The 15,824-nt window shown below is 33.5% G+C and overlaps 3 protein-coding genes and 1 long non-coding RNA gene across 5 annotated transcripts; 2 read left to right on the top strand and 2 right to left on the bottom strand.

Moving 5' to 3' along the window:
• Positions 1-261: 261 nt before the first annotated feature.
• Positions 262-2,743, top strand: LOC101893025 (zinc finger protein 615). Of its 2 annotated transcripts, XM_020037066.2 has the most exons (5): positions 262-719; positions 776-991; positions 1,056-1,277; positions 1,413-1,691; positions 1,749-2,743. In XM_020037066.2, the coding sequence occupies exons 1-5, from the start codon at positions 423-425 to the stop codon at positions 2,670-2,672; spliced, it is 1,938 nt and encodes a 645-aa protein (XP_019892625.1). In that variant the 5' UTR covers positions 262-422; the 3' UTR covers positions 2,673-2,743. The 2 variants fall into 2 exon arrangements, with proteins under 2 accessions (XP_019892625.1, XP_005184500.1); XM_005184443.4 differs by having other exon boundaries at positions 1,056-1,691.
• A 1,689-nt stretch (positions 2,744-4,432) lies between these two features.
• On the bottom strand, positions 4,433-5,306 carry LOC101892048 (DNA-directed RNA polymerases I, II, and III subunit RPABC1). The gene has a single exon (XM_005184437.4). The coding sequence runs from the start codon at positions 5,178-5,180 to the stop codon at positions 4,548-4,550; it is 633 nt and encodes a 210-aa protein (XP_005184494.1). The 5' UTR covers positions 5,181-5,306; the 3' UTR covers positions 4,433-4,547.
• A 1,767-nt stretch (positions 5,307-7,073) lies between these two features.
• On the top strand, positions 7,074-7,878 carry LOC105261863 (uncharacterized). Its single transcript, XR_009341525.1, has 3 exons — positions 7,074-7,156; positions 7,209-7,294; positions 7,387-7,878. It is a non-coding gene; the product is annotated as an uncharacterized LOC105261863 (long non-coding RNA).
• A 3,169-nt stretch (positions 7,879-11,047) lies between these two features.
• Positions 11,048-15,082, bottom strand: LOC101891874 (general odorant-binding protein 28a). The gene is made up of 3 exons (XM_005184436.4): positions 14,891-15,082; positions 11,444-11,532; positions 11,048-11,360 (listed from the first exon to the last, which is right to left on the bottom strand). The coding sequence occupies exons 1-3, from the start codon at positions 15,030-15,032 to the stop codon at positions 11,145-11,147; spliced, it is 447 nt and encodes a 148-aa protein (XP_005184493.1). The 5' UTR covers positions 15,033-15,082; the 3' UTR covers positions 11,048-11,144.
• Positions 15,083-15,824: the final 742 nt, after the last annotated feature.

The raw sequence follows: 15,824 nt of genomic DNA, 5'->3' as shown, positions 1-15,824 counted from the left end.
AAAAAACACATACATAAACAAATAAAGATGACATATTAAGCCAAGAAAATAAAAAAATTAAAATCATATGGTATCATAGCCCTACCTTGATATCATTGTACCATGGTTCTACCTTACCTTTTTATTGTACAATGAATTATCCTATTTAAACAGGGTACCATTTTTTGTCATCGAATGCAAATAAATCGATAAATAATTTTGACACATCTTTTATGCTTTGTTTACAATATTGTTTATTTCTGCTTTGATCTTTATTCATAACAAAAGATTTTGTTTATTCTTGTATTTTTTTATTGGGCGCTCTCTTTCGTTTGTTTTTCTTCAACTATCTCCGAACGACGCCATCTCAATGTGATATATTGTTTTATTTCTAAGACACAAAAACATTAAGAATTGGGACCTCAAAAACATTAAAACTTACCATGACGACTTTGAGCAGTTTGGTTGACTACAGCATCTATTCCAGTTACAACAAGTGTGGAGAAATCTTAAAATCGCCCAGCATCGACGAAAAACAACAGTACTGCATCTTGTGTTTATTCTGCCATGAAATTTGTTTGCAATTTAAAACATTTGTGGTTCACATTGAGAAGGAGCATCACCAGCAGGATCACATACTAAAGGATGAACAGACTAGTGATGAAGACGATCAAGTTAATGCACATTTCAGTAGTATCCAAGAGTTTGAAAATGAGGACAGTGGGGAAGACGATAAGAAGGTGGGTGTTATCTAGTTTTTAATTGTATGAGCTTCAGTTAATCATATTTATTAAAGGACTTCCTTTTGGATCCATTGGAAGAACCTGAAGTTCAGTTAAAAGAGAATCGTAAGCACAGAGAAAAGACTAACACGAGTTCAAAACCCCAAACAAGACAAGCTGCAAGTGAAGGTAGAAGGAAATCAAATCAGTCCAAGAAGCAGCAGGACAAATTAATTAAACAAGAACCTGACGAGAATGGCGAAGGAAATAATATTATAGACAGTCCAAAAGTGAGTAGATGTTTGTAATTGTATCCACAAGGAGTAAAACTTTCATTCTCTAAATATCGAATAGACTCTAAACCTTATTTGCAATGCTGAAGAAAAATGTGTTATGAAAGAGGCAGTCGATAAAAAGGAGGAATTGCAATTGGAAAAGTTAAAAATCAAAGCCGACACTACACAAAAACCCACAGTTTACAATGAAGATATTGACTACGACTATGAAGAGGACGATGATGACTTCGTGCTTCATGACAACTATGATGACGAAGATTGCGATCTGGATGACGTCAAGGTAGATGATGACGATGAATTGAAACCGTCCCCCGCCAAAAAGTCCAAAGTTAAATTGGACGATGGCTTAGACATTGATGAATTTATGAATAACAAAGAAAGTGTAATTGCATTTATAACTGCCTATCAAAAACAGGACGAACTGTGGGATGCCACTAGACCTCCAAAACTAGTAAATCGGTGTCGAAAGAAACGCGATGAATGCTTGAAACAAATATGTCAAGAACTGGAACAGGTAAACGTCCCCATGACAATAAGAGATGCTGAAAAGTGCATAAAATACATGAGAGTGCGCTACATTCGTGATGTACGCATACGTATGAACTATACAAAAAACAAAGATAAGGACTATAAACCCTTGTGGTTCTATGATAATTTGGAGTTTCTTAAGCCAACTCTAAGCTTTATTCAAGAGGTAAATAAATGTATTTCCATGCGTAATTAATAGCAAATAATTTTGTGGATATTTTAGTTGCAGGAAGAACAGATGCTGGCCAAACCCAAGCTAAATGATGATCAAATTATCAGAATAATACAAATTTATAGGAAATATTCATGTTTGTGGAACGAACAGGACATATTCTACTATTCCGAGCAAAGAAGACAGACAACATTGCAATCGATCATAGAAGAAGTTTGTAAAGAGCTACAACTAAACTATTCCGGCGAAGAAATGGAAAATACAATTGAGTTTATACATAAAATTGTAAAAAAGGAGAAGGAAAAGAGCATTGATTTTTCGTCTAGTAAACCTTCCAAGGAATACAAATCCACAAGTAACTTTTATGAGCATATTTCGTTTCTCCTACCACATTTGGGCCCATTTAAATGTCAATATTGTCCAAAAGTGTTAATGAACATTGCCACATTTCGAATACACACGGCCAAGCACGATGGCACAAAACCATTTAAATGTTCCATTTGTAACTATGAATTTACTCAAAAACCTGGGTACGTCATACATCTAAGAAGGCATACCCAAGATTTTCCTTTTGTGTGCAAATACTGTTCCAAAGGTTTTCCATGTAAAAAGGAACTTAAATTACATTTCCAAAATCACCCGGAGTATGAGAAAGAGTTTATATGTGACATTTGCGGCGAAGGATTTACCCAGCAGAAATTATTAAATTGGCATCTCAAGGCGCACAATAATATTCGAGATTCCATATGCAATATTTGTGGTAAAGGATTTACCAATTCCAAGCTATTGTTTCAACATCGCACGGTGCATAGCCAAGAGAAAAGCGTGTGTAAACTTTGTGGCAAAACGTACGCTCATTATCGTGGTCTCTCTCGGCACATGACAAAAGATCATGGGACGACGGTGGCGGCCGTGGCTGCTGTTATGGGTGAGAAACCCAAAAAGCGAGTACTTACAATAAATGAAATAAGTTAAGTGTGTATATTTTAGTTGCAATGTTAAGATCTTGTATTCATAAAATATAATTAAATTTGTTTGATAATGGATATTATTTTTGAAACAAAAGCAGGAAATGGATAAAAAGGATAAATTATAATCAAAACTATAGGAAAAAAGTAAGGTAAATCAAGGTACCTTTTTAACGTGAAGTTGTGAGGACAGTTTCTTCAAGATTTAGCTCTTCTTTGAAATGGATGAGGGACAAAAATGAGAATAATTGTAAGCAACAATAATTAAATTTAATGATTGATTGGGAGTAACAGAAAAATCTGTTAAAAAATTTCGTTAACTTGTTTCATAACCGATCTCCCAAATCGAAAATATCCACTCTTAAAATAGGTGGATAAAATTTTCTTTTTTTTACCCTTTACCATAGTATGGAGGGTATATTAAGTTTGTCATTCCGTTTGTAACACCTCGTTAAACATTTTAGACCCCACAAAGTTTATATATACTTGATCGGCATAAAATTCTATGTCGATTTAGCTATGTCCGTCCGTCTGTGGAAATCACTCCAGCTTCCGAACGAATTGAAGAAGATTAATAAAATTTCACTCAAATGTATGCTAGTCTGTAGAACTTTTGGTATTGAAAATGGGCCATGTAGGTCCACGTTTTGATACAGCCCCCATATAACGGTAGATCCCGATATTCGGTACGTTGTTGATTTCAGCAACATTATTTACTGGAATTGTTTCAAATGTGGTATTTGAAGTTCGTAATGGATACTACAGCCTAAGACAGAAAGTTGTCTGTGCAGGTCCACGTCTTCGTAAAGCACCCTTATAACGGTACCTCCCGATATTCGGTATTTTAATGATTTTAGCGACATTATTCACCGGAATTGTTACAAATTTGGTATTTGATGTTCGTAATGGATGATGCAGCCCTTGACAGAAGATTGTCTGTGCAGGTTCACGTCTTCGTAAAGCTCCCATATAACGTACCTCCCGATATTCGGTATTTTGATGATTTTAGCTTCATCGTTAATAATGATTTTTTAAGTTTTGCATTTGAATATTGTAATGGCTAGTGACAAATGTTACCTATGTAGGTCTATGTCGTTGTATAGACCCTAATACGACAGCTACATTCGGTATATTAAAGATTTTATCAGAATTTGGAATGGTGGAGGGTATTCAAAGTTCAGCTCGGCCGAACTTACAGCTTTTTTACTTTCTATTATTCAAAAGAATATAACAAACAATTTACCTCAATATTCGAAACATCACGCGTTATGCGTGTGTGCTCAGTACGTTCTTGCTTCAGTTTGTAAAATGTTAAAGAAAATTGGAATGTCAAGTTTCCATTGGGGAACAACTGGCAAGAAACTAAGTTTTCGAAGCTAAATGTGAAACCCTTCCAGTGTGTAGAAACTTGACTTATGGCTAAATATAAAATATAGCTATTCTCAAAAGGCGAACTTTTGATAATTATTTGTGCTATAAGTTTAATTACTCATTGAAATTTAGCATATTTTGTTGGAAATTATGGCAGAAATCTTTAAAATAAAGGATATCATTAAATGAGACTATGCCTATGTTAGTAGAACTTCATTGATTAATTATGGCGAGTAGCAAATTATTGTACAGAGAACCCAAATTACCTATGCTGAGATCCCGACATATCCAATTAAAACAAATTTGGAATGAAATTGGGCAGAAACCTTCAATGTGGTGGCTATGCAAAAATATTTCTTCATTCTATCCTGACGAATATTGAAAGAGTGTAGTCTCTTAAATGTTAGTGATTTGCTTAAAAATTATTATTTATTTCTCTCCAGTCATCCAATTCTATAATCTAAATGCATTTATTAAACTATCTTATATATATTGTCCCCGGTTTCTTCTTTTAGCAAACCAGTCGATAAGAAATATAGCGTCCAGCCGTCTCAGAAGAACGAATAATCTTTACAACCTGACCTCTTTTAAGACCAAAATATCTAGAGACTGGATCACCGGCCTGAATTCTCATCAACATGTTCTCCTTCAACTTGTATCGAGCCAACAGCTCTTGCTTCTCCTCAGGTGTCATGACCACATGTTCCGGAACCAACTCGTGTTCAGTGATGTTAATCAGCAATTCGGATTCCAAGAATTGTTCCAATATATATTTGGGAGCCATATCAACGAGAGATTGCTTAGCCGAGGGTGTCATACCAGCCTGAACAACAACAATAGCTCTATGAATATTCTCCTCCTGCATACGAGTACAATAGGTCTTAATTGTCTTGATTCCGATTTTAGGTTCGTCGGGGAAGAACACAAACATCTGATCGGTAGGATCATCGTTATGGGCCACCAAAACAATCAAATCCGAACGAGCCGGTCGTTTTTCACTGGGCTTGTCGCCAAACATTTCCTTGAATTGTTCCAATGTCTGATCCAATTCATCTTGTGTCACCAAATAACCTCTGTCGTGGCTTAACTGCATAATGGTTTTGCGAATACGCCACAGTTTGTAGGTCTCAGCTTCATCATCCATAATTTAATTTCGTAACTAATAAAATGCAGGAAGAAATACACGAAAAATCCAGAAATTAAATGAAAGCACGCCGACCGTCAAACAAAAAACTCAACGAGTTAGCGTCTAGGGTTGCCAATGTTCAATAAAAATATCTCAATAACCGGTAGTTGGTATGTATATATTACGTCAAGTTGGCAAATTCCTCGAAAACATCGATAGTTCCTTGATGTGGTGTTCAAACGATGTTCAATAGATCTCATGCCATGCGTTTGCAACATGGTAGAAGAATACTGGTAGACGCACCAACGCTTGGGAACAATGATATGTCAACAAATTTTAAATGTTATTTGAAATATAAATTCAAAAATTTTTACAAATTTAAATAATTTTTCATTCAACATTTTCAATTCCAAAATTGGTTTGACAGTTCATTATCCCAGCAGCGTATCAATGTTCCCAAGCGTTGATGCATCTACCTGAATTCTTCTGCCATGGTTCATATATATTTTTTGTCCAAATTTGTCTTTGTAAAGTGGTAGTTTCAACAGTTGCAAAAACGATGAAAATGTTATATATTTGTTTATTTTTCGCTAATGTATTGATCTTTTATTTTGCCCAGCATTATTCATTTGTTTTTTATCTGTAGCTTTAATGGTAAATTAAAAGGTGTGTTTAAACTACCAGCTGATTACAATTACTTTTCTGAGTGTGCCAATTTTGTTTTTGTATTTATTGTTCGAAAAAAAAAAAAAAAAACAAGTTTTCAAAATCAATGTTAAGAAGAAACTTCAATTGCAGTTGGGGCGGTAACGATATAACGATATTAATTCATCGTTTGCGTTAAAACCATTTTAAAATAGAGCAAATATATAAAATGAGTGCTCTATTCCAGAACTGCACGAATCTTAAAGTTTTTACTACGATAACCGATATTCCTTTATAATATCGAAAAAAATGCGAAACTATTGGATTCTTGAAGATACTGGAACTGAACAAAGAAAAACTCGTTGCATCCAATTTTGTATAAATGTGACGGAAAGAGGCCTTAGCCTCAGTGCTATATCTCTGCAGTTTTCCGAAGCTGTTTTAGTAGATTCTTGCAGGTTATGGAACTTCGGGTTATCTCTTTGCTTTTTTTGTATCAAGCATGGTAGAAATAAAAAGGTAAAATCATGCAATCTCGTGTTTAAAATATTTTCAAAATTATTCATTTGACAACATCTCATTGTCAAAACGTTTATTAATAAATCCATTGTACATAAATCAGAGACGGGAACCCGTTTTTATGCAGTGAAAATTGACAAGGTAAATTACAGAAAATTCTAAGATGGGAATGCTTATTTGAAATGACTTTAACTTCTTAATTTTACCATGGTATCAAGCATGGTAGAATAATACAGGTAGATACATCCATGGTAAAATTAAGAACGTAAAGTCATTTCAAATAAGCATCCCGATCTCTGTATTTTCTGTAATTTACATTGTCAAATTTCATTGCATAGACAGCAGGTTCCCATCTCTGATTTCTGTGTATACAATGGATTTATAAATATAAATTTTGACAATGAGATGTTGACGAATAATTTTGAAAAAAAGTAAACATGATTGCAATTCTTTACCTTCTTAATCATGATAAAACTGCATTGTCTTACTATTTTAGATTCAATCTTGTGGAATAACTCCAAAATAACATTAGTGTCTGGTTACCCTAAAATTTGTAACAATTGTTACAAATTGTTACTGGAAGTCGTCTGTTAACCCAAAAGTTCTGCAAAAGAGAGCGGTTGGAGAAAGAAATTTTGACAGTTCTTTCAGTGCTGCCTTTTGTTCTTGCTGGACAATTTTCTTCTTGCAATCACTTGCAACTCTTCTTCTTCTCATTCATCGACATTCAATCAGATGTTTTCTATTGTTTGTTTATTTATTATTATTTATTATTTGGAAATAGCAAGACTAATTGTTTTTGTAGAAAAACTTTACAAAACGAGTAAAACGTAAGTATTAATATGTAATAGGAAAATAAAAGACTATTTTCAACATTTTTAGACATATGACGGAAGAAGATCAGTGTGTCTCTGGAGCCAGTAGCTGCAAATTATAAAGCCCAAATATGGATTTGGATATGAAGAAAGGTAGTTATGATGGTTTCCAAATTAAGTTTTTTTATTTCAGTGTAAAAAGTAGGAATGGTACAAAATATAGCTCTGACTTTCTTCTTTTTAAGGAACAATTGTTAAGGTGGTTACTACATTGTTGATGGAATCATCCTCATCTGAAAGTGATGATGATGATGAGGTATTTTTTACGAAATATTGATAAGAGAGGACAAACTTTTCCATGATGTTTTGCATACTGCGAAGAAAAACAAAAGAAATACGGTAAAAAATACATTGAATGTATTGTGCCTATATACACGGAGGAAGAGTTTAGAAGACATTTCCGTATATCAAAAAGCCTATTTAAAAGCCTACGTCAAAGGTTATCCAACTATGCCATGTATAAAAAAATGCGTCCAGACAAGAAATTCTCAGAAGAGACGAATATCCTGGTATGTTTGGGGTTTGCCGGCCACGAGGCGTGCAGTTATAGAGACATTGCAGACCGATTCGATATATCTCTGTTTACGGTAGGTGCAATTATATCAAGGATATCTCTCTTTTTGAGTTCGATAAGTCCGGAAGTCATAAAATGGCCTACTAAGGAGGAAAAAATAAGCACCGCAATATTTTTTGACAACAAATGTTTTTTTTTTTTTTAAAGGCAATAGGTAGTACCAAATTTTCAATTGCTTAGTAAAAATAAAGATATGTTTATTTTCGCAGGTTGTATTGACGGCACACATATAGTTATTGACCCTCCCAGCTCTGGAAAGGATGATTATGTCGAAAGGAAAGGCGATGTAACTTTATGCTTACAAGGTATATGTAACCAAGAAAAGAAATTTATTAATATATTTGTTGGGTATCCTGGCTCATGCCACGACAGCTGGGTTTTCAGAAATTGGGGATTGGGGGAAAGTTTTTTAGATTACTATCTACTCGGTAATTCGGCATATCCCTGTAACCAATTTTTAATTACCCCATACAAAGATAATGGCCATTTGACCAGAGCAAAAATCAAAAATCAAAAGCAGTTCAATATTAAATTGAGTTCAGGTCGGGTATGCATTGAACATACGTTTGGAATATTAAAGCAAAGAGTCAGGCAGCTATACTACTGCAAACTTAGAGGGATCAAAAAGATTTGTCACTTTATTAGAGACTGCTGTGTATTGCATAATTTAGCAAACGAAGATGATATCGATTTCACGTCTGAAATCACTACAAATCAAATGCAAGAAACCAATGAATTGACAAATGTGTCTCAGGGTAATATTGTCAGAGACCCCATTTGTCAGTATATACAAAATAAAAGTACTTAACCAAATATTTTTTTTAGATTTCATATTAATTAAGATGTATTTATTATTGAATTCATTTTATTGAATTCATTTGATTCTATAACGAATCATTTTAATAATAAAATTCATTAAATATTGTAAAAACATGATCATTAAAATTTATTTCTTTAAGGAATTTATTAGAGATTGCAGAAGTTCTTTTTTTTTGGTCATCAATTCCTCTTTTCTCAAGGCCCTTTCTTCCCGTTTTTTCATCATTCTTTCTATTAGTTCTCTTAACTGCTTTTCACTTTCCTTCCTTTTCTTAGCATACTCCATTAAATAATCTTGGCCATTAGTCTTCCTTTTTTCGAGGTTAATGGAAGCGGGTCCAGATTTTCTGAAAATTAAAACATAGCACTCTGTATAACAGCACAGTATGGCTCTAATACCTGTTTCAGAAGTATTAAATGAATCAGCAGTTAAAAGGTCTTCCGTCGTAACCTCAGCTTTGTTGTCCAACACATATTCGGGATTTATTTTATATTAGTTCACTGTAATACAAAATAATAAAATTATTTTGCGAACATTTTTAATTGTTCAAAATGTTGGGCCTTTGGGGTCCAAGGGGTACATGAATAGATCGACTCTAAATATCCCGGAATATACCCTCTGCATCTGTCAGGCTGATTATTTGAAAAACAAGTAAAATCTGTGTTGAATTTTGCGACCTGAACTTTTTCAATTTTCATTATGTGAAAGTTTAATTCTACCCTCTACCAATGTCGGTCATCATTTTCCATGTTCTTTAAATTTTCACATCACAATAAATTTATTAGTATTAGATTAAGTGGAATATATCAGCAATCATCCAAAAAATATGACAGGTCTCATATAAAATGAAGGAAGTTTTCGATATACCTGATACCCTTTTATGCTTATATCAGGCTAATGATATTAATGGACAACATTGGCCAACTTCTTCGGAATCACCATGGGTGTGATCAAAATCAACTTTTTATGTAGTCATTAAACAAATACAAATTCATTTAAATAATCAAACATTGGCTGAGAGTATACACTTGTCCGCAAAATGACTGATACTTTTTAACTTTTTAATTAACAATTTGATTACCTTTTATAGGGACATGTCTGTCGATCACGACCAGTTTTTGAATTATGATCTTATATTGCCGCTCCAAACTATACTATTTATTTTCCACTTCCGCTATGGTAAAATCATGCCCATTCGCCTTAAGCTCCTCGGAAATCTTTGTCCACATCTGTTTTTGTTTTTTAGGGAAGCCACTTTTCCGACTAAAGGCCGAAAATCCTTATATTTGTTAATTAAAAGTTTTGTTGAGGAATCCAACCAAATGGACTTTTTGCCGTCGGGCTCTGGGCTTTGTGGTTCACAGCCTTCTTCGAGTTGGCATTGAGGCTCAAAGATCGGGTTAAACAACAGAGGCTCCTCCATGCTTTCGCGGGAACAACATTCGGCGAAAAAATTAACTCGTCACATTCCTCAATCCCCTCGATACCACTTGCTAAACTCTTTATCTAAAAGAAATACAAATGTCATTATACAAAAGTATTTTTATCCTACACAAAAAAACTTACCATTACTAACACGTTTAAAGGTTTCCGAGGAACACATCAAATCTATTTTTCTTTTAATGCTCATTTTTTTATTTTATTTCCTTTTTATTTCAAAAACTTGTTAAACTGGTTGTGTTTTCTTTCTTTTAATTCTTTATAATGGCGGACAAATTGGTTTGTTGCAAGCTTCTGCAGGAATGCCGTCTGTTTACTTTTCGCATTTTTCTTGCAAAAGAGAATAAAACTACCTTACTCTCTCAGAAAGAAGTTACTGGACAATTCCTGCAGAAAACGATAGATATAATAGACTTCTTCAGCTTGCAACAATTTGTATTGTTTATTAAATATTTTTTTTTACAAAATTGTGCGGAAATCCCACAAAACATGAATGAATGATTGGGGTTTCACCAGAAAATTGTTTTATCCCACAATTATACATTTTGTTTCCCGTTAACGTGGAAAATATACATTCTCGTTGTGTCTAAATTTGAAACCATTTCAAATTTTCTTTTTTAGCAAGTAGCTTTGTTCTACCTTCTGTAATTATGCAACAAGTAGTTTTGTTTAATTGACACTTCTTTCACAATATTCTCATTCAAGAGAATATCGCGAAAAAAAACAAATTGAAGGACGAGAATTTTTCACAATATCGAGTTCATAATACCACCACAATTCTTTTTCATCTCAAAACGCAAAAGTATCTTCCCCGCAAAAGCTGCAAATATCAATTTATATTAAATTATTTTAATTACTATTCAAAACAATACATAAAAGTACAAAAACAGTATATATGTTTTGACATTACAATGCTACCAAAAGAAAAAAAATGTATTCAGGTTATTGCTATACCCTACAATGGTTCCGAGTAAATAAAAGGCTAAATATAGTTTGCAATAAAAACGAAAAATTACAATTTATTAAAAACATAAGTAAAGGTGTTAAGTAAAACGATCGTTCGGTAATGTCCCTGGCCAGCCGATTTAAAAACAATTCCAAATATAAATCTATATGTCCATATCCTCAACACCATGTGCCATTGCTTGTTCGTGTAGACATTTACAATACTCCTCAGCAGCCTCACAGTGGTCATCGGATACACTTAGCTTGGCGCATGAATCAATAATTTCTTGAGCAATTTTCATTTTATCTTCAGCTCCTTCGGTATACATCTGAGCATGCTTGAGAGCAACAGCCGGTGCGAATTTACCATTTGCATCGATCTACAGAATAAACGAAGTATTATTAATGTTTAATTTAAATGGTTTGTCAATCATTACTGTGGGTATTGATTTATTTAACCTACCACTTCATATTTCTTCATAATACATGCACGCAAACATTTTCCCTCGGGTGTTGAGGCTGGCTTTTTCCCAATTATTTCACCAAGATCAGCTAAAAATATGAAAAGAATAAAATAGCTTTTAGAGTCTTGAGCTTCTTTTTTATAAGTTCTTAAATATTTTTCTTTTTATTTAATATGGCTCGAGGTTAGTAGAATAGTTTTTTTTATTTCGATTAGCATTGACGATCATCATCAGGGATTGAACTTTAAAAACAACATGCATTTTAATATTCCATAAACAATTAAGAAATACAGTAATTACATTTGTTCATATTCTCAAAATAATTTTACTTCCACATCAGCTTAAAGAGATTTCAGACTAAATTTTTCGGTGTCTTTTTATCGTGTTTCTATAAATATGTGCACAGTGTTCTGTGTCTGATTTATAGTTTACTAGCTGAACCCGGTGCGCTTCGCTACCCCTTTTAATTTTATATATGTTCAAAATTTTATTTACGAATATATGTTGGATAAAGAAAAAACAAATTTAAAAATTAAAAAAATATTGCACTAATTTAATGCGTTAATAAACAAAATCATTACAAAAGCAGTAACATGACATGCATACACGAAGGGTTTGTCCTTCGGATTTATTTATTTCATAGCAAATACCAAGCGTGCAGTAAACTGCAATTTTTTTTAAGTAGAGTGGCATTTCTATTTCTATTAGTGAATTCGAGATAGCAACATACTTCGCCGTAATAAGCGTATTTCAAATCAATTGTTGTGTTGTTTTTTAGTGTTAGCCTAAGGCGTTGTGGGTCAATGGTTCTTATTAAAATCATATCCCAATCTGATCCGATTTAAATATAATTTTAAAAAAATTACTTTAACATCAAATTCCGCCACACGTTTCATATTTTATTGAAATTGGTGCGTCAAATATGTGAAATCGGCCGATAATATATATATGGGAGCTATATCCAAATCTTAACTAATTTCCAATTAATTTGTCACATTTATTATTGTAACCAAATTCCGCCACACATTTTGAATTTCATTGGTATCGGTCATATATATCATATTTGGTGCATAGCATGTATGAAATCGGCCGAAGTATATATGTTAGCTATATCCAAACCTCAACTGATTTTAATATAATTTGGCAATTTTTTCTGGTGCCAGATTTTGTCTCTCTCGCTTTGGGTGCATCAAATATGTGAAATCGGCTGAGTATATATATGGGAGCTATAATCAAATCTGAGCGTATTTGAATATAATTTGTCAAATTTATTTTTGTACCAAATTTAGCCACTCATGTCGAATTTCCTTGGAATCGGATCTACGTATCGTGTTTTGTGCATCAAATATGTGAAATCGGCGGAAAATATATATGGGAGCTATATCCAAATCTGAACCGATTTTAATATAATTTGACTAATTTATTTTCTGATCAAAATCCCGATACATATTCCAAATTTCTTTGGAATCCAACATACATATCGTGTATGGTGCATAAAATACATGAAATGGTTCGAAAATATATATGAGAGCTATATCCAAATCGGAACCGATTTTAATATAATTTGACAAATGTATATTTGTTTTAATTTCCGCTACACATTCCAAATTTCATTGAAATTAGAGATACATAGCGTGTTTGGTGCATCAAAAAAATGAAATCGGTCGAAAATATATATGGGAGCTATATCCAAATCTGAACCGATTTTAATTTAATTTGACCAATTCATTTTGGCTCCCAATTCCGTTACTTATTTTAAATTTCATTACAATTGGAAATACATATCGTGTTGGTCCACCATACATGAAATCGGTCGAAAATATATATGGGAGCTATATCCAAATCTGAACCGATTACAATATAATTTGGCAAACTTATTTTTGTTCCAAATTCCGTTACGTATTCCAAATTTTGAGACTGTATCTTCAACCAATCAATAGATATGTGCATATAAAATCTAAATTTTTGGGAGGTACCTCCGAATCTGATGCTATATCTCCAGTTCCAAGTGGAAATTCAAAAATGTATATAGCCTATGTTACTTTCAGGTGATGTTGCAGTATATATGGAAATTTTCAGGAAAATCTATTCAGCGGTTTTCGAGTCCATAAATTACAAACAAACAAACAAACAAACAAACAAACAAACATACAAACATTTTCCTCTTTTATAGATATAGATTTTCAAAATCAGCGACGAAGAAACGTAGATTGTGGGGCGCGCTTTGATGATATTAACCAGTTTAGCCATGGAATTGAAAGAGTGGATACTCCGGATCATTTTTTGAAATAAAATCCAGGCACTTCATTTATCTTTCGCTTTATTTAAGTAATTTTAAAAATGAGGAAATTAGAACATGGTGCCAAAATTGAACTAAGTTGACCTTAAACTCCTTTGTTCGTCTACGAGGAAGCCCGTCGATGACTTAAGCCAATCAAAACCAGTAAAGAAAGTCCTAAAGTCGGGCGGGGCCGATTTTATGGTACCCTACACCACTTTGCTAATTTAGTTGAGCTCCTCCATTCTATCATACACCCTATGATTATAATTATAATTTAAAATTCAAAGGACTAAATATGCCGAAGCATTTGAATCTTTTAAATTCGGACTTGTATTGCCCATTTGGTGCAAAATTAATTTGAAATCGGATAAAGATATATATTGGAGCTATATCCAAATCGGAACCGATCTCGATAAAATTTGGCAAAGATATTTCTGAGCTGTATTTGATAAACTTCCCTGAATATCGTTGTTACGGAGTGCATATTACGGCTGTGGGTAACAAATACAACAAATCGGATGAACAATATATATGGGAGCCATAGCTATATCTGAACCGATCTCAATTCGGTCGTATGTGCCAAATTCCATCCCATTTGGGCAAATATTAGACGTTTGGTGCACAATAAAAGGCAAATCGGACGAAGAGATATATTGGAGCTATATCTAAATTTTTACCGATTATCTCCAATTTCAATAGGGTTCGTCCTTGGGCCAAACAAATGTTGTTTGGAAAATTTCATCTCAATCGGATCTGCATTTTGTTCACAAGAATACATGGACAGACGGACGGATGGACGGGCAGACGGACTGACATGCATAAATCAACTCAGAAAGTGATTCTATGCAGATCATCAAAAGGAACTATGGGTCTATCTCGTTTCCTTTTGCCTGTTACAAACAAATGCACAAAGACATAATACCCTGACCACCTTGTGGTGTAGGGTATAAAAAGGCGTTTTATGTATTTTCACATTTACACTCTTAAAATTGCCTTAAGGTTAGAATACATAAAATGCTTTTTTACTGGCTTAAGTCATCGGCTGGCTTCTTCGTAGAGGAACAAAGGAGGAACAAGATTTCTGGTCGATATTGACAAAAATATTAAGAGAATTCTACTAGTGACTCTGTATGTTTGACAATGTGATTTTTTCCCACTGGCTTACCATCATTTGCACCAACTTCGGCCTTGCATGCCTCTCCTTTCGACATAAAATCGGCTATCACTGCACTCTTATCGATTGCACCACGTACTATAACAGCTCCGAAAATGCACAGGACAGTAAGTGTAAATAAATATTTTGCCATTTTTATTTTGTTATGAGAACACTGAATGTTTCTATTTAGACAATTCAATTCAAACTCGTTATATTTTGAAAATTCTGATGGCTATTTATTAGAAGAAAATATGAAATTTATTTAGCCGTTAAATTATAAGGTTCTTCATTTAAAAATATATTCAATGTCAATTAGACAGAGTTTAGTCAGACTGTTTGTATGTTAATCAATATACATTGTTAGAATAATTTAGAAACAATCATTAATTAACCATTAATTGAATTATAATATCTATTAATTTAATTGAATGTTTATACATGAATGCACATAAATATGATGGATCATTTCATACAAAAGTTGGATGAGGTCAATGCACTGCTGAAGTGTTCGGATGGGCGTAATATTCGAATTCGCATTTTATAAAAGATTCCGAGGCTTGCCATGTTCCTATTGGAATTGAAATGTGTTGTTCGCACTCAAAATAGTGTACAAGGTTCATACGATGCGATTCGTAATTCAAAGTACCATAAATCCTTTTTATACCCTACACTACAAGGTGGTCAGGGTATTATGGCTTTGTGCATTTGTTTGTAACAGGCAAAAGGAAACGAGATAGACCCATAGTTCCTTTTGATGATCTGCATAGAATCACATTCTAAGTCGATTTATGCATGTCCGTCCGTCCGTCCTTCTGTCCGTCTGTCCATGTATTTTTGTAAACAAAGTACAGTTCGCATTTATTGCCCTATCCAGATGAAATTTTGCACAAAACAAAGACGAACACTATTGAAATTGGAGATAATCAGTAAAAATTTAGATATA

Source organism: Musca domestica, unplaced genomic scaffold (assembly GCF_030504385.1).
Source record: "Musca domestica strain aabys unplaced genomic scaffold, Musca_domestica.polishedcontigs.V.1.1 13, whole genome shotgun sequence".
NCBI lineage: Eukaryota > Metazoa > Arthropoda > Insecta > Diptera > Muscidae > Musca > Musca domestica.
The sequence above is the reverse complement of the archived record's forward strand: the minus strand, read 5'-3'. Positions and strand labels throughout refer to the sequence as shown.

Bases quoted from the DNA above. Each gene is read 5' to 3' on its own strand.
- LOC101893025 (XM_005184443.4), top strand. From the start codon at position 423: ATGACGACTTTGAGCAGTTTGGTTGACTACAGCATCTATTCCAGTTAC. The intron at 720-775 runs GTGGGTGTTATC...TATTTATTAAAG, and splicing joins GTGGGGAAGACGATAAGAAG to GACTTCCTTTTGGATCCATT. The intron at 992-1,055 runs GTGAGTAGATGT...AATATCGAATAG, and splicing joins ATATTATAGACAGTCCAAAA to ACTCTAAACCTTATTTGCAA.
- LOC101892048 (XM_005184437.4), bottom strand. From the start codon at position 5,180: ATGGATGATGAAGCTGAGACCTACAAACTGTGGCGTATTCGCAAAACC.
- LOC101891874 (XM_005184436.4), bottom strand. From the start codon at position 15,032: ATGGCAAAATATTTATTTACACTTACTGTCCTGTGCATTTTCGGAGCT. The intron at 11,533-14,890 runs GTAAGCCAGTGG...TCATATTTTTAG, and splicing joins CGAAGTTGGTGCAAATGATG to CTGATCTTGGTGAAATAATT. The intron at 11,361-11,443 runs GTAGGTTAAATA...TTTATTCTGTAG, and splicing joins TTATGAAGAAATATGAAGTG to ATCGATGCAAATGGTAAATT.